The sequence below is a fragment of the Mizuhopecten yessoensis genome, unplaced genomic scaffold (genome assembly GCF_002113885.1).
Source record: "Mizuhopecten yessoensis strain PY_sf001 unplaced genomic scaffold, ASM211388v2 scaffold3949, whole genome shotgun sequence".
In the NCBI taxonomy this organism is placed as follows: domain Eukaryota; kingdom Metazoa; phylum Mollusca; class Bivalvia; order Pectinida; family Pectinidae; genus Mizuhopecten; species Mizuhopecten yessoensis.
The window spans coordinates 957789-985403 of NW_018405300.1; the positions used below are offsets into that span (position 1 = coordinate 957789).

The 27615-nt window shown below is 37.4% G+C and overlaps 1 protein-coding gene across 1 annotated transcript in view; it reads left to right on the forward strand.

Moving 5' to 3' along the window:
• LOC110448211 (sperm-tail PG-rich repeat-containing protein 2-like) overlaps positions 1-22791 on the forward strand; it is a 79451-nt gene extending 56660 nt beyond the window's left edge. Inside the window, exons 11-12 of the mRNA XM_021494339.1 lie at positions 5658-5773; positions 21585-22791. Coding sequence (XP_021350014.1) covers positions 5658-5773; positions 21585-21719 — 251 coding nt within the window. The 3' untranslated portion in view covers positions 21720-22791. The remainder of the gene's footprint in view (positions 1-5657; positions 5774-21584) is intronic.
• Positions 22792-27615: the final 4824 nt, after the last annotated feature.

The window sequence follows — 27615 nt, forward strand, 5'->3', positions numbered from 1 at the left end:
AGATTAAATGGACAGTTCAGTGGGGTTTTTATACATAATTGTCTATCTAGATTGAATGGTCAGTTTGGCGTGTCCTGACACAGACCACTGGTACTGATAAGTGATCCCTAAGAGGGTTGTGTATTGGTCAGTTGTCACAAGTTGTTTATAGGCAAAACGTGACTGAGCTATTGTGTCCTAATATGTCTTTAATCATCAGCTCATAAGTGGATCGGTCATTTTGATCTTTGGTCAGTTTGATTCTTTCTTGTACCCCCTAAGGTGGTCATTAGTCACTGGTCAGCTTGCTGGATGAGCAGAGAAAGAAAATGCCAAGGGACAATTTTGACCAAGTTACATACATGTGTAATGACATTATTAGTCAAGCAGCTTGTATACATCTGTATGTACAATTACAGTAACAAGTTCCTGTGGTCCTGACAATACACTTTCTTTATTGTCAAAGGTCACATGTATGAAGATAGAATCATGTTGACATTATTGGAGATGGTATCTTTGAAGGTAGCTCAGTTGTCATATTGACAAGTTCTGTAAGGGTATAACTGAGATGTCATATGACATATACTTTGAGGGTAGCAGAGTCGTCACATGGACATATGCTCTGTAACGGTAGCTGAGAATGTCCTTGTAGTACTTGTGTTTAACCAAATAACCTGTCTTGAGAGATCACCCATTTAGATGGTAATATGGTTTTATAAGCCAGTCTGTCTGTTGTGAGAGTCTGAGTCTGTCTGTTGTGAGAATCTGAGTCTGTCTGTTGTGAGAGTCTGTCTGTTGTGAGAGTCTGCAGTCTGTTGTGAGAGTCTGAGTCTTTCTGTCTGTTGTGAGTCTGTTTGTTGTGAGAGTCTGTCTGTTGTGAGAGTCTGCAGTCTGTTGTGAGAGTCTGAGTCTGTCTGTTGTGAGAGTCTGCAGTCTGTTGTGAGAGTCTGTCTTTCTGTCTGTTGTGAGAGTCTGTTTGTTGTGAGAGTCTGTCTGTTGTGAGAGTCTGCAGTCTGTTGTGAGAGTCTGTCTGTTGTGAGAGGTTCGTTACTGTAGGGACACAGGAATTAGACACTTTGATATATCAGTAAGAAATAGGCGTCATCACAATCACCTTTTCTACAACACAATGCAGACTTATTAGTGAGATTTTCTGTGGCTTGTTCCCCGTCAATTACAGAAAGTTTACCACATGGTTGGTTAGTTTGTTTTCCATAAATACGGTGTCATTCAGTAAACCAGACTAGTCTGTATTGCTTAATTGGGGAGAAATGCACTTTTTTTCTTGTTTTCCTCTGATTTCCTCATCATCTTTTTTCATAATTCAGCCCATTTTACAAGTGCTCTCTTGAGAGTTACAACGTGGGTATGAACCAAACATAACCAAAATCACTTCCGATCCTGAGTGCATGGTGAGGGTCTCTCCAGTTCCCATTTCATATGTCAGATTGTTTTGATGATTCTCTTATATAATATTTACCCAGTGTCACAGGATAATACAATTTTGTTAAATGAAGTGGTTTCCTAATCATCCAGTATCTTGTTTGGACTACCCAGAATCGTCCTGGGATAGGTAAGGAAGTTGGCAGTACTTACTGCTGGTGCTGTTTAGGATGGCATGAGAGGTAATTGGACAGGACTAGGTCCAGCAATGGCTATTTAGATAAAAACCTATGACAGCAACTCTTTCTGTTCAATTTACATTAGGCATATCTTGGTTCATACTAGTTAGCCAGTCTGATAAAATTGACAAGTATGCTCTGCAATTTGTAAAAATTGGCTATATTTCTGTTGTCTGTGAGTGGATAGGAGCTAGACAGAGGAAACAAAGGGGAGATTTAGAGGTCTAAGGCCTGCCTTAGGTTGCTCTTCACAGCTGATGGATTCAGATGGGCAAGCCGACACATACCAGAATATCCCACTATCAGATAAAATGTGTGTAAATACAGAAAATTGGGGAAATAATGGGGATTTATGTTGTCATTTGTACCGTTACCCTTCACACATTTCTTGTCAGTTTGTTTCTGAGATTGCTTGGTCCAGTGGATAAAAATCATGACTTCTAAAGTGTGGCCACAATCAACAGATGGAATAGCAACGCAGTGAACTCTAGCATTGTTTTTGTTCCACCAGGTTCAGTACAGTAACCTGAAATGGTAATTTGTTTCAACCTTTCGGGAGATGTGTTCTAATGAAATAATCTTATCAGAATCAGCCCATGCTTTTTACTGCCATTGGCGATGGTAGAACAAACTTGGCTCATGTCCCTCAGAACTTCACCCTCTCCACCTTGTCCGGGGGAACCGCTAGAACCTGACGCACCGTGCTCTGGAAATAATATTGATGCAATAAAATGGTGGGCTCTTGTTAGCGGACTGTTTTATCTTACCAGTGATATACACACTAGGCTGTTTATAATAAAACTTTATCATTTTGTTGTATTTCAGGACTTGATTAGATTAATGCTACATATTTGCTTGGCTTTTCTTCACAGAATTCTTGGCATTCTAGGCTGATTAGTGATAATAAACAAAAAAAACTAATAACTCTGGGCAACCTGGAACAAGAGATTTCACTTTATATAAAACCAGATAAAAGCAGTGGTGTTCTGTAGTGTGTTGTTTTATAGTCACCCCATAGAAAATGTCCGACAATCTATTCAGTAAAATTTCATCTTAGTCTTTTATGTATTAATTTTTGAAACACTACCAATATAAACTGTGTGGCATATAAATAATTGTGTGTCTCGTTTTTGTTGAGGTCTGCATTCTTGCGTTTAACAGGAAAATTTATAATATATGGTTCTATCAGAGATATGCTATTGTGACATTTTTATTATTCAAACTGTCATTTAGAGACAAAAAATCACATAAAGTGGTCAGAGCTAGGGAACGGAGTGCTTTATATCAATGTACAAACATCTGCTTTTCAAGGTCTGCCAGTCCACAGTATAATTATATAAAACTTATCTACTTCTGAATTGTTGTAACAAATCAATATAAAAAGGCCGGTGGTATAAAGAGCATTGGTGCTGTTTGGTTTGGTTTTGATGGTCATTCGTTTAGATGTGTTCCCTATTACCTATAGAGCCCTGTACAACTAGGCTAGCCTTCAGGGCACTTTAACAAAACCTCAATTTTCCAATTTCCATAAAATGATTCCAACGCGTTGTAAGAACTGTAAGACTCGGCAGGCTCTCACCAAACTACCTTTCATAATTGAATTGTTTTCCAATAAGTTGGTGTGTTTGTATATATGTATCGTTACGCTAACTTAATCAAGATAACAAGTTTGAGACTGATAATGAAATATTTTTTTCTGATGCTGGGCGGTTTTACAGATAGATTATTGTTATCTGTGGACCAGGAGGAGAAATTAATGTTTGGTAAATTCAATTATTCTCCAAGTACAATACTGATGTCATCAAAGTTATTGATGTAATGGAATTCAGATTCGGAGCTGTAATCATATAATTGAGTTTAGGGAATCATAGCTAGATGGTGGGTAATAAAGATAATGTTTTAAATCAATAACTTTTCTTATTACAGTTTAAAACGCGGAATCCTACAATAATTCTTTTGTCATGAATATCAGGGAGAGAAAGTGGTCATGGCCTAGCTTTTTTTGTATTAACACCTTAGTGAGATGTATAGATAATTTCTGTGCCAACACGTCTATGACCTTTAAAGTGATCAATTAGATTAATACAGGAAGACTTCTGAATATTGTTTGTACTTATTGATGTAGGATTAAAATGATCTCTCCATCAAATAAAAAAAACATCTCATTTTTTTGTTGCTTAAATTCTTTTCTTCAGTTAACATCCTACTATGTTTTGATATAACTGTTTACTCCTTTTTCTGGCCAGATAGAGGAATATAGCTTAATTCAATTTTTGTGTGCCTTATTTATGCTGTTTAAAGAAAAAATGAAAAGTATATGTAGTTGCATTTCACCCATATTATGTTACAATGGCTATCTTTCATCAGTATTTTTGGTTATTAATTCATGAAAATATAAAATAATTGTTACATGATTTCTTATTGCGGGGATCATACTAAACACCAGAATATTTTTGGTAGAAATGTGTAATTTTGGGTAAAATTGTTATTGTTGCCTTAAAGATGACGACAAGAAATCTCTTATTGTTGGGATGTTTGCCATTGTTGTCAACATGATGACCACAAGAAATGTCTCATTAGGGATGTTTAACCTAAGTTCCCCACAATGACAACCAGATATGTCTTATTAGGGAGATATTTGCTGAAATGTGTGTCAGGATATTTGCTGTTGCTCAGCACAAAGACAATGTTTTGTCAATGTGTGCTAAAACAACTTGTAAGGCCCATTGACAATAATTGAAGCCCATTGTTCATGCTTCCTTCCACTTGATATGTGGTATCTAATTCTGTCGCTGATCTATTTCCCTGTCAGAATGAGAGGGTCAGATACATAAGGTAAGTTAAGTGGACATGTTAGGAAATGGACCAGCTTAGTTGGGTAAGGTATTGTTGATGTCAGAGTCAATATCTAGTGAGGAGAACCATGTATTTGGACCTGGGGGAGAAAGACTGTATGAGTGGGTTTCTTCTGTCTATGATAGCAGGGCAAGGACTGCACAACCCGAGATTCTACATACGACCCGACACACAATGCGAGGTGCTGATACAACACAGAAAAAACCTCCCAGTTTGGAGCTAGTCACTTCCAATTTGGTAGACACTTTGTTACGGTGCTTTAGCAAACAGTTTCCATATAAATTGTTTTACCTGCTGGGTAACAGATTAGGGAATAGACATAAATTACATCTCCACGTAATATATGATGTATTTATCAGTCACGTTTTTGTTTGGAAGGGTTCTTGAAATAGTTTGCCGGCTTGTGTCATGTCTCCGAGTAGGTGCCATGTCACACACTGTGTCATGTTCACTGAAGACGGTCACCAGTTCCAACCAAGTCTGTTTCTCATCATATTTCTACTAAAGAAAGCAGCATTCCTCGCAATAAAAACAGTTACTTGTAACGAGATGATTTTGAAAAGAAAGTCAGCAATGGTCTTGATAATTCTCTGTGAAATCTCAACACTGATGTTATGCTGGTAAATTGAATGATGCCAGTGGTGAAAGCTAATGTATTACCAAGGAGGAAATGGCAGCATTTCATCAATCAAATTTGAACACTTGAAAATTAAAACCATCTGATTATTCAGTAAAAAAAGCAATATAAATGGTTATATGACATAAACTGCATCAAAGATGACATGCTGTATTTGAGCGTTTTTCGGCAGTGCTTGTTTTAATGGTTGTGTGGTAATAAACGGTCTGTGACTGATTGATGGGCCACAGTTTGTTCACAGCTACCTACTATTCAGACTACAAATGTCAGCGGACCACCAATAAGGATGCTTTATTCTGTCATACAGTCAACTGTTTAAGGTGACCTTCAAACCAGTAAGTAGAAGTTGGGGGAGGGGGTAACATCGTCTTTCTTATTAGTATCAGTATAAGTATTAGTACAAGTGACTGTAGTATTGGTCAGAATGTTTTAGTATTGCAGTTTCTAAAGTGACTTTTCAATAGACAGTGGTGGGTCACATAAGACGGAGAATCGGTACAGGTGACCACAAAGACAGGAATGGCTATATGTATCCTAATATCCTGTTCTTTCTGTCTCTACAGGTCCAGGAGCCTACCAGCATACTGATGCCATCAATAAGAAGGGTGGGCTGATGGTGACCAAAGACAAGAGATTCAAGGAGATCAAGTCAGAAGGCCCCGGCCCAGGAACTTACGAGGTAAGTACTTACGACAAAATTTGCGTAATTTTCTGAAATATCTGTCTTGTTATCTGTCCAGTTCATGTGTGGGACAAACAGAGATTACGTGTGAACAGGTGTGGGTATTTTGCTGAAAGTATCATGATCAATGGTCAGTGTGTTCATGACCTTCACCAAAAATTGGGTATGTCAAAATAAGTACCAGACATCCATTGACTGCAGTTTTACAGAATTTCCTAGACATATGTAAGTAGTGTACGACTTTCAGGAGCTCACACAAAGGTTAAATTCCTAGCTTCTGGTATTCTATCAAACATAAGCAAACATGATTTCCTAATTGCTTTGCGATGCACTTGCTTAAATATTTAGCGTATCTAAAAATATGTGTCCAGAAATGTATAAAAAAAGAAAATAGTATAGGAGCAACTTTCAGATAAAGAATTAGTTCTATATTGCAGTGTGAATGATTCGTATTGTTTGCCAACATTGATATTTGAAAGAATATATATAGACGACAGTCCCTAATATTGTTATACTCGTCAACACAAATCAGAAAAACTGGAGAAAAAAATATGGATTTCTGTGAATTTACTAGAATATTGAAAGAATGCTTCTTGAATTTGGGTGAAAATATCTTGGTTTTCCTTTTTGTCAGCATTAATTATTGAAGGACTCAGTGGAGAAGTCCTGGTGAGGGGGAAGGGCTACCTAATCCAATCAGGGGGTGGAGAAATGAAGAATGGGGAATGTAACATTGTAAATCAGACAGCCAGATACTTTGCATGATCCTCTTTGTGTCAGCTACCAAACTACCGGGAATTAAAAACTCAACAAATGAAATAGTCTGAATGCCTGGCCCCTGGGGTGCCACACAAACAGACAAGTCTAAGTGATATGTTTTCATAACGGATTGTTTCCTCTTGCTGATGCAGTTAGAGAAAAAACAGATATTTACTGAAACATGACAAATATTTTTGACATACTGACATGCAGACGGCCCAATGAAATGCATTTGTGCTGATTGCTAGGGCACAAATATCTAACAAATTTGTTTTATATCATGTAAAATCCTAACACGTGGGCCAGGATCTCCTGGAATGTTTAGTGTCAACGTAATGCAGGTTAAAGGTCACAACATACATTTTATGTGCAAAAACATTCAAAAACACGAAAAACTCCTGTTTGGATTTTCCTTGTTGAGTTTTTATACTTGTTGTACAATGAGAACAACCAACAGTTTGTTTCCATTCATTGTGCAAACAGAAAAGAGCTTAAAAACTCACAGATTATAATCACAAACGGAAAAAGCACAATTTACGTTCCATCCGGCTGTCACTCAAAGAAGGGTTACTGAAGACATCATTGCCGGGTTGAATGATACCAGCCAAGACCTGAGGACCAAAGTACGGGTCTCTACTACCCTCCACGTCATCCCAGCTGCCAAGAATTGCCCATTCCCAAAGCCAATATTTATCTTGACTTGGTCATTTATTTCCCCTGTTGGTCATCCAAAAACAGCTGTTGGCAAGAAAAAGCATTTAATTCTGTGCAAAAAATTCCAAGTGGTTGGCAGAAGAAATTAAGAAGTGTATACTCATGTGATAGCTACTGCTTAGAAATTATATGTTCCATGACAATTGGCTTTCCCAGGAGCTCATGTCCATTTCACGCAAATTACAGAGCCAGTGACACTGAAATTACCCTAGAGCACTGCCCATGGCACAGAGTCAGACTCCAGTAAAGTCAGTCCATGTTTGTTCATTAATGATTAATAACGAGTTTGGCCGATTCTTAGTAATTAACTATTGATTTACAATCGTAAGTAGAAAGTGTCCGTGCTGTACCATGGGATCTAATTAACTTGGCCGTACATAATAGGCTACCTTTTTATTTCTATTACTCACTTAGCAGTGTACATAGTAATTAGGTGATATCAAGTCAATTAACTGAAGATCCCAATTAATTATGAATATTTCTGCTATCTAATTTTACTGTAAGTTTTTTTTATTTCGGATTACTATTATCTAACAGCAAAAGAATTGTACCAAAACGTTCATTATAAAGGGTTTTTTTGGTCAAACATCAGATTTCCTAATAATATTATTATTTGAATTATGACAGTATTGAAGAATTTTGAGAGTAACAGCCACAAATGTTTCTTGTTAAGAAAGGCGGAGATAATGCCGTAGAAACCACTGTTTTTTTATAATTAGGTAATGAGATAGAAATGGCTGGAGAGAGATGACAACTCACCTGCTATCTGTTGACAATGCTATAGATCTCTGATGGATGTGTTTACCTGTTTTATCCCTCAATGTTCGCCAAGCATCAATGGAGAAACAAATTCTCTTTACAGCTTGTTCCCAATTAGACTTTTATTGGTTGAGATCCTTGCCAGTTGATAAGTCCTCACCATAGAGACTATCTTGTTTAGGTAATAAATTCGGCTGGATATCAGTGATTTATGAGAAAGTGATGAAAGTAGGAGTTTTCTGCCTGCTGGATAAAGAAAACATTTTCAAAACATACTGCAGAAAGCTATTATGATTTGTTTTCTGTCAAGATCTTAACCCCAAACCTTTCTCACAGATACCAGAACAGAAAAAAAACCCTGAAACTTCTGCTCGCTCTTACAATTTTTATTGCCCTTTTAGATTTATTGCAGTTGGCATTTTTAGCATTTTGGTGATTTTTTCTTCTAGTTTTGTAAAAACATGGCCGACATTTGTGAATTCTAAAGAATTATTGATAAACCACACAAATGTCATTGTAGACTCCTTAATACTAAGTGGACAATGATAAGGTGGGAAGGAAAGGGACTTTCAATATAAACATACCTTTTATAGAAGTAGAAAGAACAGTACAACCTTGTGTTATATTGTAGCCCTGTCAGTAACAGTGAATACACAAACTTTCTTCACCTAGTTGTGTCTGTAAGTTTTAAACGTCAGTTTTAGGACCTTGGTCGGGAGAGTGAAGTTTTAGGACCTTGGTCGGGAGAGGGAAGTTTTAGGACCTTGGTCGGGAGAGAGAAGTTTTAGCACCTTGGTCGGGAGAGAGAAGTTTTAGCACCTTGGTCGGGAGAGCGAAGTTTTAGGACCTTGGTCGCGAGGGTGAAGTTTTAGGACCTTGGTCGGGAGGGAGAAGTTTTAGGACCTTGGTCGAGAGAGTGAAGTTTTAGGACCTTGGCCGGGAGAGTGAAGTTTTAGCACCTTGGTCGGGAGAGTGAAGTTTTGATACATCTGCAGTAGGATCACACAGTGCCCTCTTAGCTTTAGCTAAGCTGAACTAAATAAATCAGAATTAATCCCAAGTAGCATCCAGTCTAATACCAGATATTGCTTAAAACATTGTACCTCACAATGCCCATAATCCCAACTGCAATTTATGACAACATGGTGAGAAAAAAGTCCCACAAAAGATAATCGTATTGATGTTGGACAGCTTGCTGCGATTGTTTCTTCATCTCTTGGTAACACTGTTTTTATGAGCAACGCCATAAACGGTAATGTCCTGGCATTGTTGCCACAGTGCTATTGTGGCTGGCTGGGATGTGTGACAGGGGGTCAATAGGGGACTACGGGCTGTCCATTACTGACCAGGGACACATGATATATAGCACTGGCCACATGTCACCTCAGACCAGCTGACCTTAGCTGCCTTTTACAATAAAAATGAAGGAGGGGGGCATTGGAATGTTATATGGTTGACTTAGCTACCCTTTAGATTAAGGTGAGAGGCCGGACTGTTGTATGGTTGACTTAGCTACCCTTTACATTAAGGTGAGAGGGTGGACTGTTATATGGTTGACGTAACTACCCTTTACATTAAGGTTAGAGGCCGGACTGTTATATGGTTGACTTAGCTACCCTTTACCCTACACAGGTGAGAGGCAGGACTGTTATATCGTTGACTTAGCTACCCTTTACACTTAGGAGGTGAGAGGCAGGACTGTTAAATGGTTGACTTAGTTACCCTTTACACTAAACAGGTGAGAGGCAGGACTGTTGTATGGTTGACGTAGCTACCCTTTACATTAAGGTTAGAGGCCGGACTGTTATATGGTTGACTTAGCTATCCTTTACACTAAGGAGGTGAGAGACAGGACTGTTATATGGTTGACTTAACTACTTTTTACACTAAGGTGAGAGGCAGGACTGTTGTATGGTTGAATTAGCTACCCTTTACACTTAGGAGGTGAGAGGCAGGACTGTTAAATGGTTGACTTAGCTACCCTTTACATTAAGGTGAGAGGGTGGACTGTTATATGGTTGACTTAGCTATCCTTTACACTAAGGAGGTGAGAGGGAGGACTGTTATATGGTTGACGTAACTACCCTTTACATTAAGGTTAGAGGCCGGGCTGTTATATGGTTGACTTAGCTATCCTTTACACAAAGGAGGTGAGAGGCAGGACTGTTTTATGGTTGACTTTGCTATCCTTTTCACTAAGGAGGTGAGAGGCAGGACTGGCGTATGGTTGGCTTAGCTACCCTTTACACTAAGGAGGAGAGAGGCAGGACTGGTGTATGGTTGATTTAGCTACCCTTTACACTAAGGAGGAGAGAGGCAGGACTGGTGTATGGTTGAATTAGCTACCCTTTACTCTAAACAGGTGAGAGGCAGGACTGTTATATCGTTGACTTAGCTACCCTTTACACTTAGGAGGTGAGAGGCAGGACTGTTAAATGGTTGACTTAGCTACCCTTTACCCTACACAGGTGAGAGGCAGGACTGTTATATCGTTGACTTAGCTACCCTTTACACTAAACAGGTGAGAGGCATGACTGTTGTATGGTTGACTTAGCTGCATTTTTTGTCGTAGAAAAAGGAGGGACAATATGGTGGAGAAAGCCAAACCCTTTTCTCCAGGGAATTAGGGGAGTGAGTAGTGAGGTTATGTTGTTGAATGGTTTTAATCTTTACACTTCGAAGTTTAGGGACAGGACTGGTTTATATGGTGGGTTAAGCTACCCATTTATGCTAAAAATAAATTGGGGGCGGGGGGCTGGAATGTTATATGGTTGACCTCTACCTACCCTTAAGCTAAAGATAGAATGTAAAATTATTATCTGTACAGAATCAAAATAAATATTGTATTTTCTTATCAGATTTACAAGCACTTAAAATTTTACATGTGTATCCATATATTATTTATATTTGTACTAATGAACCCAGATATTGTCACTGGACCAGACTGCAGCATGTGTTCAGTGTGATCAGACAATAACAGTTCTGTGATAGTCTGTCATAGTGTAGTTCAGACAGAAGTACCTTACTACAATTTCTGTCTGACTGACCATATCTTGTGTTAGCACAATTTCAACATTTTGCACCAAATAAAAAAAAAAAAAATTATGAATCTGATTGCTTCTTTTTATTACAAAAGAAAAAAAGAGATTAATCTGACAAAAAAAGCTAAAAAGTAAAATGTCTTTGGATGTGTTGGTGCTAATGTGGAGACAGATGGTGAGAGATGACTAGTTTGGCCATTAGATACCCCCTATCTGTCCGTAATGGTAGAATTAATATGAGCCAGGGTGTGGGGGTCAGTCATTCACCACTGCCCTATTGTTATAGTGTCCAGTAATGTCCTATTGGTCATAATGGCTTGTTTGTGTTACAACAGTAGCTGTAACGCCATATGATTATTCAGAGTTGTCGCCCCTTAGTATTCCCTTCCCCTGAGTATCTTTCTCCCCTTTTGTTTCCCCCTTCCCTTTATAACCCCCTCCCCATCCTGTAGTATCAACCCTCCCCTTTGTATCCCCCACCCCTTAGTCCCCCCTCCCGATAGCATACTCATACCGTTAGTTTTTCGCCAGCAGTAGTTGTCAGATATCACAATTATTAATAAGGCTTCAGAAACAATGCAGGCTAACTATAAATTTAACTATGAGGGAGGTCTGGCCATTGGAGGTACGATGTAAGTAATAAGTACACAAGCCAATGTTTCTCACTGGTACTGGTAACTGTAGGGTCAGGTTTGGTTTATGACAGTATTTAGATGTTACTGTTATATTACTAACTTCATACAGTTTTCCACATTACATAATGATATGGTGACAGAAAAAAAGTCTGGTAGCTGATGTATGCCCTGTTAGAACGTAGACAGTGCCTGTGTAATGACTACCGGGCTCCCCATACAGCCTCTAAGGACACACATCCTCCCCACCGCCAGTTTGAGAAATGAGAAAGAAACATGACTATAAATTTCTGTTCCATTCCCTGTGACGCTAGTGATTGAGTTTAAGTTGAGGTTTTCATGTTGCACTGAAATAACGCTGGTTTTCCTGGCAGACGATAACTCCTCTTACACAAGGCTTACTGCTTTAGTTCATGGCAAGGCCTACAAAGCATTTCTTTGTCTCTAAATGGTTACTCAATGTGTAATTACAGAAAAGCAATCAATCTGTTAAATCGCTCAACTGCAAGAAACATCGAATCAAGTAAAGTGCTTTTTGGAGATTGCCCCCCATCACAATTTGTTTTCATACGGACATTGAATTAAGAAAAATGTAACACACTATCCAGTGACAAGAAGAAAAGACACCACTGGAATTTTATAGCGGTTTTTCTGATATTATTTTCCAATTTGGTAATGCGCTCAGTGATGGAGAAAATTTGAGACAGAATTTGAAAGACAGATATTATAATGATATAGATGTCGATATAAAAAAGTGGTGTAAGAATTTGGATTGAGTTAGAGAAGCTAGCTGTTTTTTGAATTGTGAGTGAAGCTGTGATATGCGAGGTCCAGCAATGTTTTCACAACTCCTGGACCATCAGTAATAACTAATGCCCCACTAATGGGGAGGGACAGCCTAACTTGTAATTAGCCATAAAAATCAGCTAGCCTTCATTCATCTCCGAGATTGTATGGAATTTAATTAAAAATACCCTTCACTGAAATGCAATCGTGTAAATATTCAAATGTTGGGTCATAATGTTGCACTTATGCTGTGCAACTGAGCAACATGGAAGGTCTGTATTGGCCTAGGATGACACTACACCAAGTAGGCCCATAACACACAATTACATAGCTATAATTAGCAATTGTTACTTGTGTCTTAAAAACATTTGAGTCATCAATTTTAATATTTCATTCATTTTAAAATGCAAATGAGCGAGTGCTGCTGGATTATTGAGGCCGTAAATCACGCTCCGGCAACTCTCTCCGCTCAGCCGATGGGATAACAGATACCCATGATAGGGACAATGCAACATTAACTTGCACTTATTACACAGGTGCATTGCACGTGGTCTGGTCGCAGGGCATGATGACACCAAGAAACAATAGTTTAAGGAAATGACCGATATTATCAGTCATGGCATGCAAATTGGTTGAAATGGGATTTTGAATTCTCATACTAGTTTGGCAGAAACTTTGTCTCATTTTTAAAGGCGAGTTTGATTTTTTTAATTTACATCTGTAAAAAATCTCATTAAAAATTTAGCTGATAGTCTGGGGTTGGATAACCACCAAATAGGCCAGTAACACAAAATTTCATAGCTTTAATTATTTACAATTGTTACTGCTATCTTAACAATCATCAGAGGCCTCTATATCTTATTTTTTATGTATTTGTTGATAATAAGGAAGTTATGTCATCCGGCACATGGAATTTGATTCCAAATGAAAATGTCTGAATTTCATCATGTTGTCATTGGTCCTGTTATTTATATAGTTATTAAGCTTAATGTATAAAATTTTGAATCTAATTAATTTTGAAATGATGAATTATTTAACAAGAAGCAAAAAAAAAGAAGCAAAAAATATCTCCTAAAAATATGGATTTTATCAAAGAGAGAAAAATGCCTTAGATTTAATGGGTGTTGGTCAAATGGCAGTTTACCTGTAGACAGTCTCAATCGCTGATCCCTTCTCACATGCAACATTCAGATTTTATTTTCTTTCTCAAAACAGTTTGAGTGTTAAGAAATTGTTATCCCTTGTACTTTAGTACAAAGGTTTTTTTTTAGATGAAAATTCATCAAGTGTTAGGTGAGATGTAGGTTATAACTAGGGTCAGAGTTATAGACTTGTAACAACTGGGGTCAGAGTTATAGACTACAACAGGGTCAGAGTTATAGACTTGTAACAACTGGGGTCAGAGTTATAGACTACAACTGGGGTCAGAGTTATAGACTATAACCGGGTCAGAGTTATAGACTATAACTGGGGTCAGAGTTATAGACTACAACTGGGGTCAGAGTTATAGACTACAACTGGGGTCAGAGTTATAGACTACAACTGGGGTCAGAGTTATAGACTACAACTGGGGTCAGAGTTATAGACTACAACTGGGGTCAGAGTTATAGACTACAACTGGGGTCAGAGTTATAGACTACAACTGGGGTCAGAGTTATAGACTACAACTGGGGTCAGAGTTATAGACTACAACTGGGATCAGAGTTATAGACTACAACTGGGGTCAGATTTATAGACTATAACTGGGTCAGAGTTATAGACTACAAACGGGGTCAGAGTTATAGACTACAACTGGGGTCAGAGTTATAGACTACAACTGGGGTCAGAGTTATAGACTACAACTGGGGTCAGAGTTATAGACTACAACTGGGGTCAGAGTTATAGACTACAACTGGGGTCAGAGTTATAGACTACAACTGGGGTCAGAGTTATAGACTACAACTGGGGTCAGAGTTATAGACTACAACTGGGGTCAGAGTTATAGACTACAACTGGGGTCAGAGTTATAGACTACAACTGGGGTCAGAGTTATAGACTATAACTGGGTCAGAGTTATAGACTACAACTGGGGTCAGAGTTATAGACTATAACTGGGTCATAGTTATAGACTACAACTGGGTCATAGTTATAGACTACAACTGGGGTCAGAGTTATAGACTACAACTGGGATCAGAGTTATAGACTACAACTGGGGTCAGATTTATAGACTATAACTGGGTCAGAGTTATAGACTACAACTGGGGTCAGAGTTATAGACTACAACTGGGGTCAGAGTTATAGACTATAACTGGGTCAGAGTTATAGACTACAACTGGGGTCAGAGTTATAGACTATAACTGGGTCAGAGTTATAGACTACAACTGGGGTCAGAGTTATAGACTATAACTGGGTCAGAGTTATAGACTACAACTGGGGTCAGAGTTATAGACTATAACTGGGTCATAGTTATAGACTACAACTGGGTCATAGGTATAGACTACAACTGGGGTCATAGTTATAGACTACAACTGGGGTCAGAGTTATAGACTACAACTGGGGTCAGAGTTATGGACTACAACTGGGTCATAGTTATAGACTACAACTGGGTCATAGTTATAGACTACAACTGGGGTCAGGTTTATAGACTACAACTATAACCCCCTCCCCATCCTCAACTGGGGTCAAAGGTATAGACTACAACTGGGTCAGAGTTATAGACTACAACTGGGTCATAGTTATAGACTACAACTGGGGTCAAAGGTATAGACTACAACTGGGTCAGAGTTATAGACTACAACTGGGGTCAGAGTTATAGACTACAACTGGGGTCAAAGTTATAGACTATAACTGGGTCAGAGTTATGGACTACAACTGGGTCATAGTTATAGACTACAACTGGGTCATAGTTATATACTACAACTGGGGTCATAGTTATAGACTATAAATAATGTCATAGTTAAAGATTTTATCTGGGGTGATAATTTGAGACTTCAACCTAGACCTACACATTGTAGCCAAATACTACTAGTGTCATAGTTAGACATTGATACACAATGTAGCCAAATACTACTAGTGTCATAGTTAGACTTTGATACACAATGTAGCCAAATACTAGTAGTGTCATAGTTAGACTTTGATACACAATGTAGCCAAATACTAGTAGTGTCATAGTTAGACTTTGATACACAATGTAGCCAAATACTAGTAGTGTTATAGTTAGACTTTGATACACAATGTAGTCAAACACTACTAGTGTCATAGTTAGACTTTGATACACAATGTAGCCAAATACTTCTAGTGTTATAGTTAGACTTTGATACACAATGCAGACCTGTCGTTGGTCCCTTTCTTTTCAAATTGTCCTTACTACAATGTCAGGATGGTAGACAAATTAAAACTTGTGAATTTTCCATAAAGTGTAATACAAGCATGGCCAGAACAATTGACAATGAGATATCTGGACAAGCCCGTCCAACATTAAACCAGTGTAGGGGATTATGGCCTTTTAATTTTGCCCACTTAAACAGTTGGAGTCCACATTTATCAGGATAACATTTCTGACTTTATTTCAATTTGCAATTATTTTTAGATGAAAATTATCTGGTACATTATTTTTCATCGAGTTATTGTAGCTTTATTTTATTTTATCAGCAAAAGTAAATCATAGGGCCACTGGCTTTTATTGTGCAGTCTACTGAAACAGCACAGCAGGAACTCCGTCTCATGAATATCAAGTTTATCAGATTGGAGTTATCTGCCCATGTTGGCTTTCAAGTTCAATGGTCAATTATTTATTTTAATCTGAATGTAGCAGCCTGTTGACTTTTTCCAACTGAGACTTTTTTGTATTTGTAAATCTTCACTCACAACAAGATATTTCATGGAAAATATTTGGTAGAATATTCTGGTTGTCTCCGTAAATTGCTCCATTGACTTCCTCTACAGGTTCAAATTCATGCCAGGTACTGGTAAAGTTTTATTTCAATGGTAACTATGACAACATGTCTGATTTCAAATAACAATTGGGATAACGGTATGTTGATTTCAACTTTAATTGATTAAAAAAAGAAATATTTGATCAATAAAACATATATTAGTGCTGACATTGTTAAGGTTTGTAGATACTTTAAACATTCCACAATAGAATGTCATTTCTGTAAGTATATTATTGAGGTTATTAAATACAGAACTATCAGATTTACACACGGACAAAAACGTGATATATTACACGTCACTATAACACACAAAAGTTACGACATTTGTCTCTCTGACAGTTCATGACTACCATCAAAGAGACAGCATTCACAGAAAACCTATTAGTCAACAAGCACAAGGCTAAGGTGTATTTACATGGACTTTACAACCGTTTCCAACATTCAAATCCATCTCCACTATTCTCAATTTGATTGTAAAAAAAGATAATAAAATTCCTCCTACCAGGGTAATCAGCTGTCTGATTCTATTGACACAGAGATGATAATACCACAAAAAGCATTAAACATAGTTGGGATTATGGAAACAGAAACCATAATATGTAAAACCTATTACCAGTGCTTGTGAAAACATGAAAAATGGGTTTAAGTGATTTGCTCTCGGCAATCCATTTTTCTCTAAGTTAGTTCCCTTGTTTATACCTGACCCTTTCATGTACAAGGGAGACAAAGCTCAATTTAGCCAATTATCATCAATTACATTGGTTTTGGCCTGATTGTATCTATAGAATGCACACCTTCGTGACAGTTTAATTTGTGTGGCCGGTGATTTAATCACACCATCACCTCCGACTACTTATTGACCAGTCTACTCGCTCCCAACAATTATCCGTGGAGTGATCCGTCCGATACACCTCAGCCAGGTAAACTTTATCACGCTCTGGGATGGCAATTAGTCTAAACGGTCTGCAAAATACATCTATGTTGCTTGTTATAAGACTACTTACTAGTGGAATGAGGCCCCATTTAATCACTTAGAAAAGCAACAAAACTTAACATCATGTTCGAGAGATAAGAGGAGGGAATGCAGATTAATCGAAAATCTTCCTGTGACTCACTGAATTGGGGATTTCCGATTAATTTCAAAGCTTCGGATTCTGTTTTTTTATCCTCCTTACAGAGATTAAGAGAAATTGCCAAAATCCACATTTAAAGAAATGAAAATAATTTTGATAAATCAATATGAACCTTGGTAATTGTTTTGAATTTATCAATTTCTGCAAAAATACTAATGCTGTTTGTACTCATTGCATTGATTCATTCTAAAGTTATTTGTGGATTTCTGTATCAACGTTTTGTTCCAGGAAATTAATGAAATCATGTGGCTATTTTAGTGAAATATTGAAACTGTCATTAGAAACTTTGAACATGAATGATAGGGAAAGGAGAGTTGACTAGGAGAACAAAGCTAGAAGGGCATTTCTACCCAGCACAAACAGTAAAAACATTGACCCAAGCTTCTCAAAAGTTCAGATTCAGCTGATATCTCAAATAAATGAGACAAATACACATTTATCAAAAATAACAAATGTCTATGCACTTAAAACAACAACAAAATGCATTTTGAGAGTCAGCAACACTTACCATAAATGTTGAGTGTTGACCTGTGCCTGAACCCTGTGGGGAACATGGAATTTGACAGTGAAATATACACTGCTTGGAATGAGTTAGTCTATTGGTCCTCTTATCAGTCTGGTAGATAAAACCTCAAGCTATGAATTGTATCCACCCTGGTCATTTTCAATAAATATACCCCTAATGAGACTTTAATTGATCCATGTTCTCTACTCTACAAAAGCCTGATAAAAATCCAGCAAGTTTATCAGGAAAATTTATCAGCTTTGAAGTTCTTGCCTCTTTTTGCACTTGCCTGATTACATTAGACCAGAAATAGATATATAAGACAGAGTACCTTCAACTCTTTCTCTCATTGTTGATTTTTCAAATTATATCAACATCGTGTATATTGTAGTCCCCAGTGTCAGCCATGTTGGAGGAGTACCCTGTCCTCTGGCCACCCCAGGACACAGGAGTTGAGAAAGAAAATTTGTTTTCAGTATTTTTACTCATAATTGATGTTGGCATCTGCTATCTTGGATAAATGAGTTATATGGTCTACATAATAGTTAGCTGGGACAGTGTACTGGAGATAAGATTGGAACAGTTAGATAGAGATCTGGACAAGTTACTGGGTAATACAACAGTGGTCTTAATCACAACAGTCAACAATCTAGACAAATGTTGTCAGGGCTAGCATCATAAAGACATCTTTACAATGAAAACTCTTTACACACGAAATTGCAGGAAATGTATTCATGTCAGAAGATATGATTTGAAAGTAGCTTTATAAAAAACATCCAATGTAAATGTTACTCATTGAAGATTGCCTTTAATAACTGTTTCGCTTCTTATAATAAAAAACATCAGTGTTTGTATACAAACATTTAAATTTCATTTTATACCATTGAAATAAGTGTCTTTTATAATTTTTATCATCTAAAACATGGTAGCTAAGGGTAAATGACAACTTTATCACACTACTTAATTTATAGGAATAAAAACCAGATTTTGGTTTTTCTAATTCAATTTCCCCATGTAATGAAAAAAAGATGAGAACGTACCAGCCCCTATTAACGTATTCTGTGTTTTACCTCACAGGCTGAGTTTACAGCCTGTAGAGAACTCCTGAGGGTAGATTAAATTCCCTTTCTGTTGCTTTAGGTTTGATAAAGAAATCGTTCAAGTGTCTTTCAGACGTCACACCTGTATAGGATTTGTTTGCTCTTAATAGAAGTCCATTGATGTTACGCCACGTTAATCTGCTGCATTTTGACTTCTTACCTGCTATGCAACACAGCGAATCCATACTGACATGTATATAAAGGTCTGAGCTCTTCAACGTTTCACAGAAATCTTGAAAGCACTTATTGATTTTTAAAGAGGCACATATTTGACCCTAGATATAGAATAGTTGTGTGCTGGATTGACTTCATTTGAAAAGCAATCTTCAGACATGCTTTCCCATTTCTGTCATGGCTTCCAAAGTGGCTCCGAGATTTGGTTTAGAGGTTATCGAGGAAGGACCTGACAATGGGACGTCTTGACACGATTCCTTTAGTGATAAACTACCTCTTTTCAGCTGATGGCACTACAAAGAAGACTTTGGGTCCATTGAACACCAACAGCACTTGCTCCTAACTGATAAAGCTAATGCAGCGCATTGTTCTGGATCAAGGAAAAAATATTGGACAGCTTAGTGTAGAATACCATAACAAGTGACATGGATTTAGGTGATTTGTTTATGAACACAGCCTGGTTATGTAGGGGCACTGTACTACCGTGTTGACAGTGACTCAAGGAGAACTCACTAATACCCATTGATTGGCGGAGTACAAACACATTCAAAATTTCATGTAATAAACACCCATTTGAATAGAGGCGAACATGGTGTTTAGCTATCAAAGCTACCCTAACGTCCACAAATCAGGCTTACTTTTCGATGTTTAGTTGGCCTTTTGCATGTATCAGAGTCCTTATGGGGATAGCAAATGAAGCCTTCAGTTGAGTACAATGTAGAAATTACATCGGGAACAATGATGGAATGTGTTAATTGTCAAAAAGATGTCAGAATATTTACATCTGAATCTAACTGACCATCAAATTAGGATTGTGTGATTGATATACATGTATAAACACACAAGTCATGCTATGTATTTCATGAGAATAAAGCATTAGAGTTTTCAGGGAATACAAAACTATAGCTTGTCTTACAATCAGTTCAGGCACACTGTCACTTGTACTTCACATGGTTGTCATCAGTTTTAAAGGTAGAACATTTCTAAAATTCTGTTGGGGGGAAAAAGTCTGATGAAAGACATCAATAACTGCCTTGTTAGACACAGGGGAGACAGAGTCATGGCCTGTTCCTGGTATAACTTCCTTGTTGACCTTTGACATTTTCTTATCGTAGGTTTTTTGGACAATATGAATCTGATATTTTGGGATATCAGCCTTCAGTAGTGACACCAAGGTGTCTTTTTCTGCCTGTGACCTTTGAAGGAGCAAGCAAAGAAGATTAAAATTTACTCAAAGAATGAGAAATTATGGTCACTTGTAACAGTGATAAAACTAGACTGGCATGAGGGTGGGTAGTGGCTGGGCCGTGTTTATAGGAGTTTTACGAGGCCCCAGCTGGGTAGGAGATAGTCTATCAGTGTCTCACTAGGGCCCCACTCCATAAAATCTGTCCCTGGTCCAATGCTGATTAATTTTAACAAAAGTAAAATTTATACACCAGCTGTTTCAACAAGCGAAAACAAGAGAAATTTATTGTTATGCCCCAGGATAAAAAAATGATGAGATAGTGAAGTTTGTGTATGTTTGTCAACTCTTCAGTTAATCTTAGCGATCAGGATATATCCTGATAAATCAGTGTACTCAAGATCACCCCTCACCCCTACCCCATTGTGACCTGCTCATCAAAGACACCATAATTCAATATAAATTGATTTCAAAGGAATGTGCTGGTCTTCATAGAAATATGCTCTTTGTTTCACCTGAGTTAGATACAACATCCTGTACTCCTTCTGTGACAGTCTATTTACATTAGTCTTTCTGACCTCTCAGACAAGTTGTATGTATCTGTCAGCTTACCTACTGCACAGAAATATGATCAGTGTCACATGTAGTGTAGGACCTATCAGAACACATGTTACACATTTTTGCATGTATAATGTTGCCGTTTTTGCCACAAAGAGCATACTGTAAATTAGCTGACCTCCTTGCTTTGTGTGCCAGGCCCAAGCCTTTTCTATGACATATGGTGCCAGTGTTGGGGGTTGTTCAGTGTTCACAGACTGATATCTCTTTGACATGGACAGGCCTGGGACCATCCTTTCTCTAGAGAACATGCAACCTTCCTGCCAATGAAACCTTGTCTCTCATGACAAGTTCAATTTTCTTTGAATCAGGACACAAGACATGAAAACTTCCTTGGTGAGAGGTTACTCTTTAGTTCAGTCTCACATATGATTTCACTATTACAAGAGTAAGTTTGTATTGATGTTTGTATTGATGTTTGTATTGATGGTATTGATGTTTGTACTGATGGATAGTTGTTACATATGTATCCTGTTGTATGTTTCAGTTTTCACCGCTGGTCCAGGACACGGTACTCCAGGGAACGTTTAACGCCACCCTCAACAATCCCATAGCCACACAGGTGGACACTGCTATCCACGCCACCAACTCTGCAAAACATGCTTTCCTCCTCGGGGTGTGACCCTGCCCCCAAACAACACCCTCAGACAGACATCTTGTGATACACCAAGTTCTTAACATGCTTTATTGGAAAGAAGAGAAGATTGTATCAGCTTTTCAGAAAACAATGAAACAGAATTGCTGATGGAATCAAGAAAAGCGTTGCTGGAGAAGTTGGGGCATTAGAAGAACTGTAATGATGTATTCCTGTATTTTATACCAGAAACATGTCTGTGTTGTGAAAGTAACATATATGTATGAATGAAAATGATTTTTTAAAAGTAAATTACAGAAACGTAAAGTCTACACTACAGTATTGATAGCTCATGCTGAGCACTTAAACTGCTGAGTTTGTACCATTTCACACTCTATCTGTATAACATAGGGGTTCTGTGATAAAATCCTCTTCTCTGGTAATCTTCTCACATTTGTAAATATGTCTTTGTCTTAGATGAATAATTGATTCTCTCCTACCTAAGATAATTCCCCAATGCTTGCAGCATTTTAGTAATGTGTTTTATTAAAGAGGCACTTCGCGAGATTATTCTTTTTTATCAATTAATGCTTTTAAGTTGTGTAATACAAATATTATACATTTAGAAATCTCTTTTATAGCAGCAAGTAAACTGGCTATAAACTTACTTAAACTGTTATATATTAATTTTCTTCAACTACATCATCACATGAAAATATCTTACATTCTCATAAATGTCCATTGCCCACATAGTAAGTATTTCATTGGTAACAGGCCGTTACTACTGAGTAATCACACGGTCTTACCCTTGTACATTTGTATAAGCAACTTGTGTCTGTGATATTTTGTACGATTTTTGTGTTTTTAAATTATATTCTTGTGTATCACTGTAATTAAAACCAGTGTTTATGACATGTAGTGTCCCAGGGATGAGGGTTCAGCCAGGTTGTGGTGTCAGATGCTGGCATCACTAAGGTATCACTGGAAGGTTTCATACAACTTAATACACAGTACAATCAGGACATTGGAACAATCCTGTAACACATCCAGTTTAAAACCCAAACATCAAACCCAAAATTTTGATACTCTAATTTTGTATACCACTTTTTGAAATTTTATTGAAAAAGATATACAAAATTGTCTTCTCATATTCACAGTTACAAAAGAAAAGTTTATGAGGACAGAGTTTGTAAGGAGTATTGATCGTGTGCGACACTGGCAGTATATTTTGTAGGTGTCTGGTACTCTACCTGACAGTGGGTGAGAAATCCACGTCAGTCATCCCTCACTAGTCGTCCCCCACCAGTTCATCTGTTTGTGCTGTGCTGGTATTTCAATCATGTTGACCAATATTAGCTCTATTAGATATTATATTTCTATTATTTTCCTATGAATGTGGAAAAAATATGGATGAAATAAAGAATAAATTTGAAAAAAAGAAAGGTTATTAGTTTTGTTGTTTATTGTGTAATTTTGTGTGGTCTATTATGATATGATGGATCATAAGTCAGATGCCACAAATTTTCTGAATAATTTGGGCATCAGATGTATAAATTCCAGGAAATACATGATTATGCACTGAACGGCTAGATGTAAATAGGGAGGGTTTTTGGTGACAAGATAATCAACCCAGAAGTAAAACATTACCAATATGGCCCAAATATCGAGTGACCCTCATGCCTCCGTACAGACCAGATACACAAATGAATGGTGTCCCTAATTATGGTACCTACCACTGATACATGACAGATCAAAAGATCTAGTACTGCTGCTCATGTACAGGCTTCACCTGGAAATGTGTGGCCAGCCATGCAGACTTGTTACAAACTCTTGTTGACAGCAAATGAGGGAGATATGAAGTTTGGAGAGCCATGTTATGCTGTGTATAAATGTATACACTGTGTGTGATGGAATATCAGTCTGTAACAGTTGTATATTATAATGTATATTGTGGGGTTCAATAGCTGCTGTTGGCGGTATTTCTGGTAGCATAGTGTCAGATTGTTGTCTGGTATTACTGGTACATGTGTACTGTACTACTGAAATATTCAGACATGCACAAATGTAGCAGTGATGTAATCTGTAGACAAATAATGGTACGTCTCATCATCAGTCATAATATACACGCATTCAGGAAGAATTCATCATGAGTTTGTGGAAATTTAGAAACAGTCAAACTTGTACAAATTAGATATTGACTTCCAACATCTAATAAGTAGTTAAATTTATAAAAGACATTATTCCATCTTTTATTAATAAATTTTGTTGGCCCAGATAGAAGCGTGTAGAAAGTTTGGAGTACCATGTTGTGTGATATTGTCTGCCCAGGGATGTTGCCCCTGTGTGTTGCCCTACTGTGATGCCCTGCTGTTGTCTGTGTGATATTATCTGCCCGGGGATGTTGCCCCTGTGTGTTGCCCTACTGTGATGCCCTGCTGTTTGCCTGCCTTACCAATACGAGTACCTCGCTTATCCACAACTAAATTCTGGCCACCCCAGATCAGCTCACAAATGGTCTTGTCATCCTCTGTCAATCTTATAGCACTTTATCAGACCTGAATAGGACTGTGTATACTCCCTAAACACTTAATACAGGTATACTAATTTGTCAAGGTTAACGAGACCAGCCAATAGGTTTGCGGTCACAGCCTAGGATACCTGCCCAGGTATGACATTGGAGTGTCACTCACTGTAACAAAGGACGTAGGTAACATGTCATCGTTGGTACACATGTTTATTGGGCATTAAGCTAAGAACAATTTTCATTTTATTTAACATAGAATACAACTTAATGGTTTCTTTATGGTGCCCTGAGATCAGGCTACTGATACTGAAAACAGTTCCTTTTATCTATATATGATGTATTGAGAACAAGTATAACTGAAAAATATATCAAACAAATTTTGCAAATGAGTGAAATTGGAATGTAGTAATTGGTTAAGTTGGGGTTCAGGTGGGGGCAGGGGGTTCACAGCAGGCCTAGATCCTCCAGCCTGTCGTTATACCCAGTGATCATTCCCGTGTGTGACATGGTCTCCAGTCAGGAGCAGCACATTCTCCTGTCGTCCAGTTCCCTTTCCCATTAAGTCAGGTGCTGGTATTCAAGTGACATATCAAAGATCACTTCTTTTCAACGCAGAGCTAGAAAAAAGTCAAAGTCTTCTTGTTTGGTTAAAAAATTAAATGCAAATTGAACTTTAGAAGGCTGTATGTTATCCCCATTTGTTTGCTTTCATGACTCACACTAATAGTTTGTATGATTGAGATGTTCAAACTTAAGGGAACACATTATCCACATTAGTATTCTATTTTGATCAATTAAATTGATGTCTAAATAGCATAAGATAAATTAATGACAGTCTATTTATATTAAACTTGGACTCGTCTTGGAAATCAATATATTATCTTGATAATGGAAAACGAAAAGTTTAAAACATGCATAAATGTTTTATATATTTCATTGCATTACTAGACACTTATGGTAGTTAATACAGGTATAGTGTAATGGTAGTTTATATAATACAGGTATAGTTTAATGGTAGTTTATATGATACAGGTATAATGTAATGGTAGTTTATATAATAAAGGTATAGTGTAATGGTAGTTTATATAATACAGGTATAGTGTAATGGTAGTTTATATAATACAGGTATAGGGTAATGGTAGTTTATATAATACAAGTATAGTGGAATGGTAGTTTATATAATACAGGTATAGTGTAATGGTAGTTTATATAATACAGGTATAGGGTAATGGTAGTTTGTATACAGGTAAGGTGTAATGGTAGCTTGTGTACAGGTAAAGTGTAATGGTAGCTTGTATACAGGTAAGGTGTAATGGTAGTCTGTATACAGGTAAGGTGTAATGGTTGTTTGTTTACAGGTAGAGTGTAATGGTAGATTATATACAGGTTTATACAGCCATAGTTTTTATAGCTCATTTTGCAGGTGTTTGATTCTGGAGGAAGATTTTATTTGACACCATATTTTCCAAAAAAACGGCTTGTATGTCCAAACAACAGGTATTTTATGGCATGTTGATAAATGTGAACATGGAGTTTTGATGTGGAGCCCTCGTTTACTGGACAATTTTAATGTTGTTTTGATGTAGTAGGGAAACCCTGAGGGAGGTAGGGTCTGTATATAGTCATATTTTTGTATTTGAATAAAAAGATCTATTAGCTAAACTCCAAATTACAAGATAACATCTGGGATCAAACACAGCCCACAATGTGAAATGACAGTATCGCTGAACCGCCTACCATCAACACTTGATTTGTAGGCCTCAGGTACAATATTGTCATCCAACATGACGTCCAGATTTGGTTTTTATCATTAATTCAAAATTAGTGAAATGAGTCAGACCCGTGGACAATTTTACCTGTGGGCTTCACAGGATATACTAAATACCTGTATTAGGGTTAATCAGATAATTTGTGTGGTGAGGTCAGAGGTCAACCTCCCCAGGGAGAGTCCAGTAATAGCATATAGACATAGACATGATTGAAGCCACAGATAAATTTGTATATAAACATATTTTCATAATGTCCCCATGATTTAGTTATAGTTAAGTCGAGCAAAATAATACCGGACTAACCTCATTGTGCTTCAATCTGATAATGACTATTCAAAATTCCTTTCAGCTAATTTTCAAATTGTCTTGTCTCGTTCGGAAATGACAAGTGTCTGTAAACATTAACTTAAGATATGTAATCACCAACCGCATTGGCCCACCTTAAAATTGAAAGGTATAGATGTATGTGATCCGTACCGGCTCTGATGGTTACCACTGATAACTAGAAATTGTTTGATATCCAGTCATACATGAGACATAACCTAGGCTGATGACAAGTTTGATAGGTTTCCTCTTGTTTGAATTTATTACTTGACTTATGTAAAAACAAAATCAATACATAGTTTTAAGCTGTATATGATTAATGTATTTAAAAAGTCCCACAAAGGCAAGCTATTGTAAGATATTGGTTCTGAAACACTGGTGAGTGAGAATGTCATGTAATCATTGAACTGCATGTATACAGGTATGTCTGATGTCAGGTAATCACTACATGTATACAGGTGTATCTGATGTCAGGTAATCACTACATATATACAGGTATATCTGATGTCAGGTAATAACTACATATATACAGGTAAATCTTATGTCAGGTAATCACTACATGTATACAGGTATGTCTGATGTCAGGTAATCACTACATGTATACAGGTATATCTGAAGTCAGGTAATCACTTCATAAATACAGGTATATCTGATGTCAGGTAATCACTACATGTATACAGGTATATCTGATGTCAGGTAATCACTACATGTATACAGGTATATCTGATGTCAGATAATCACTTCATGTATACAGGTATACTTGATGTCAGGTAATCATTGTTCTACAGTTGTGGGATCGCACAACGTTACACGATGTGCGGTGTGCGCACGATGTGTGCACGGTGTGTGAACGGTGTGTGCACGATGGGCGAACGATAAAAAGCTGAACGATCATTGCTTGCGCACATATGTGTGCAAGATGGATGGACGTTGTGTGATAACAATCGTGGTTGGTGTAAATTGAGGAATGCCTTAACAATTTATACGGTTTCGTGTTTAAACATATAAACTTGATGTTTACGTATGTTTCTATATTCTAGCAACGTCTATAAACTTATCTTTTCGTCTATATATTCTTATATTTAGGAATTGTGTTTTCTGTGTTTTTAATCAAACTTAATTGACACATGTAAAATTACAACACAATCCCGTATACAGGTAAACATAACCACTTTGTACATGTATCTGGACCGTAGTTTTCTCCCCACCTGGGGCATTTACGTAACTCGTCGGGTAAGGCCGGGGTGTGAAAATCCAGGTGAAGGGGAGCTATAGGCAAGCGAATGCAAATAACAAATACTATTCATTACGGTCAAACGGTATCGCA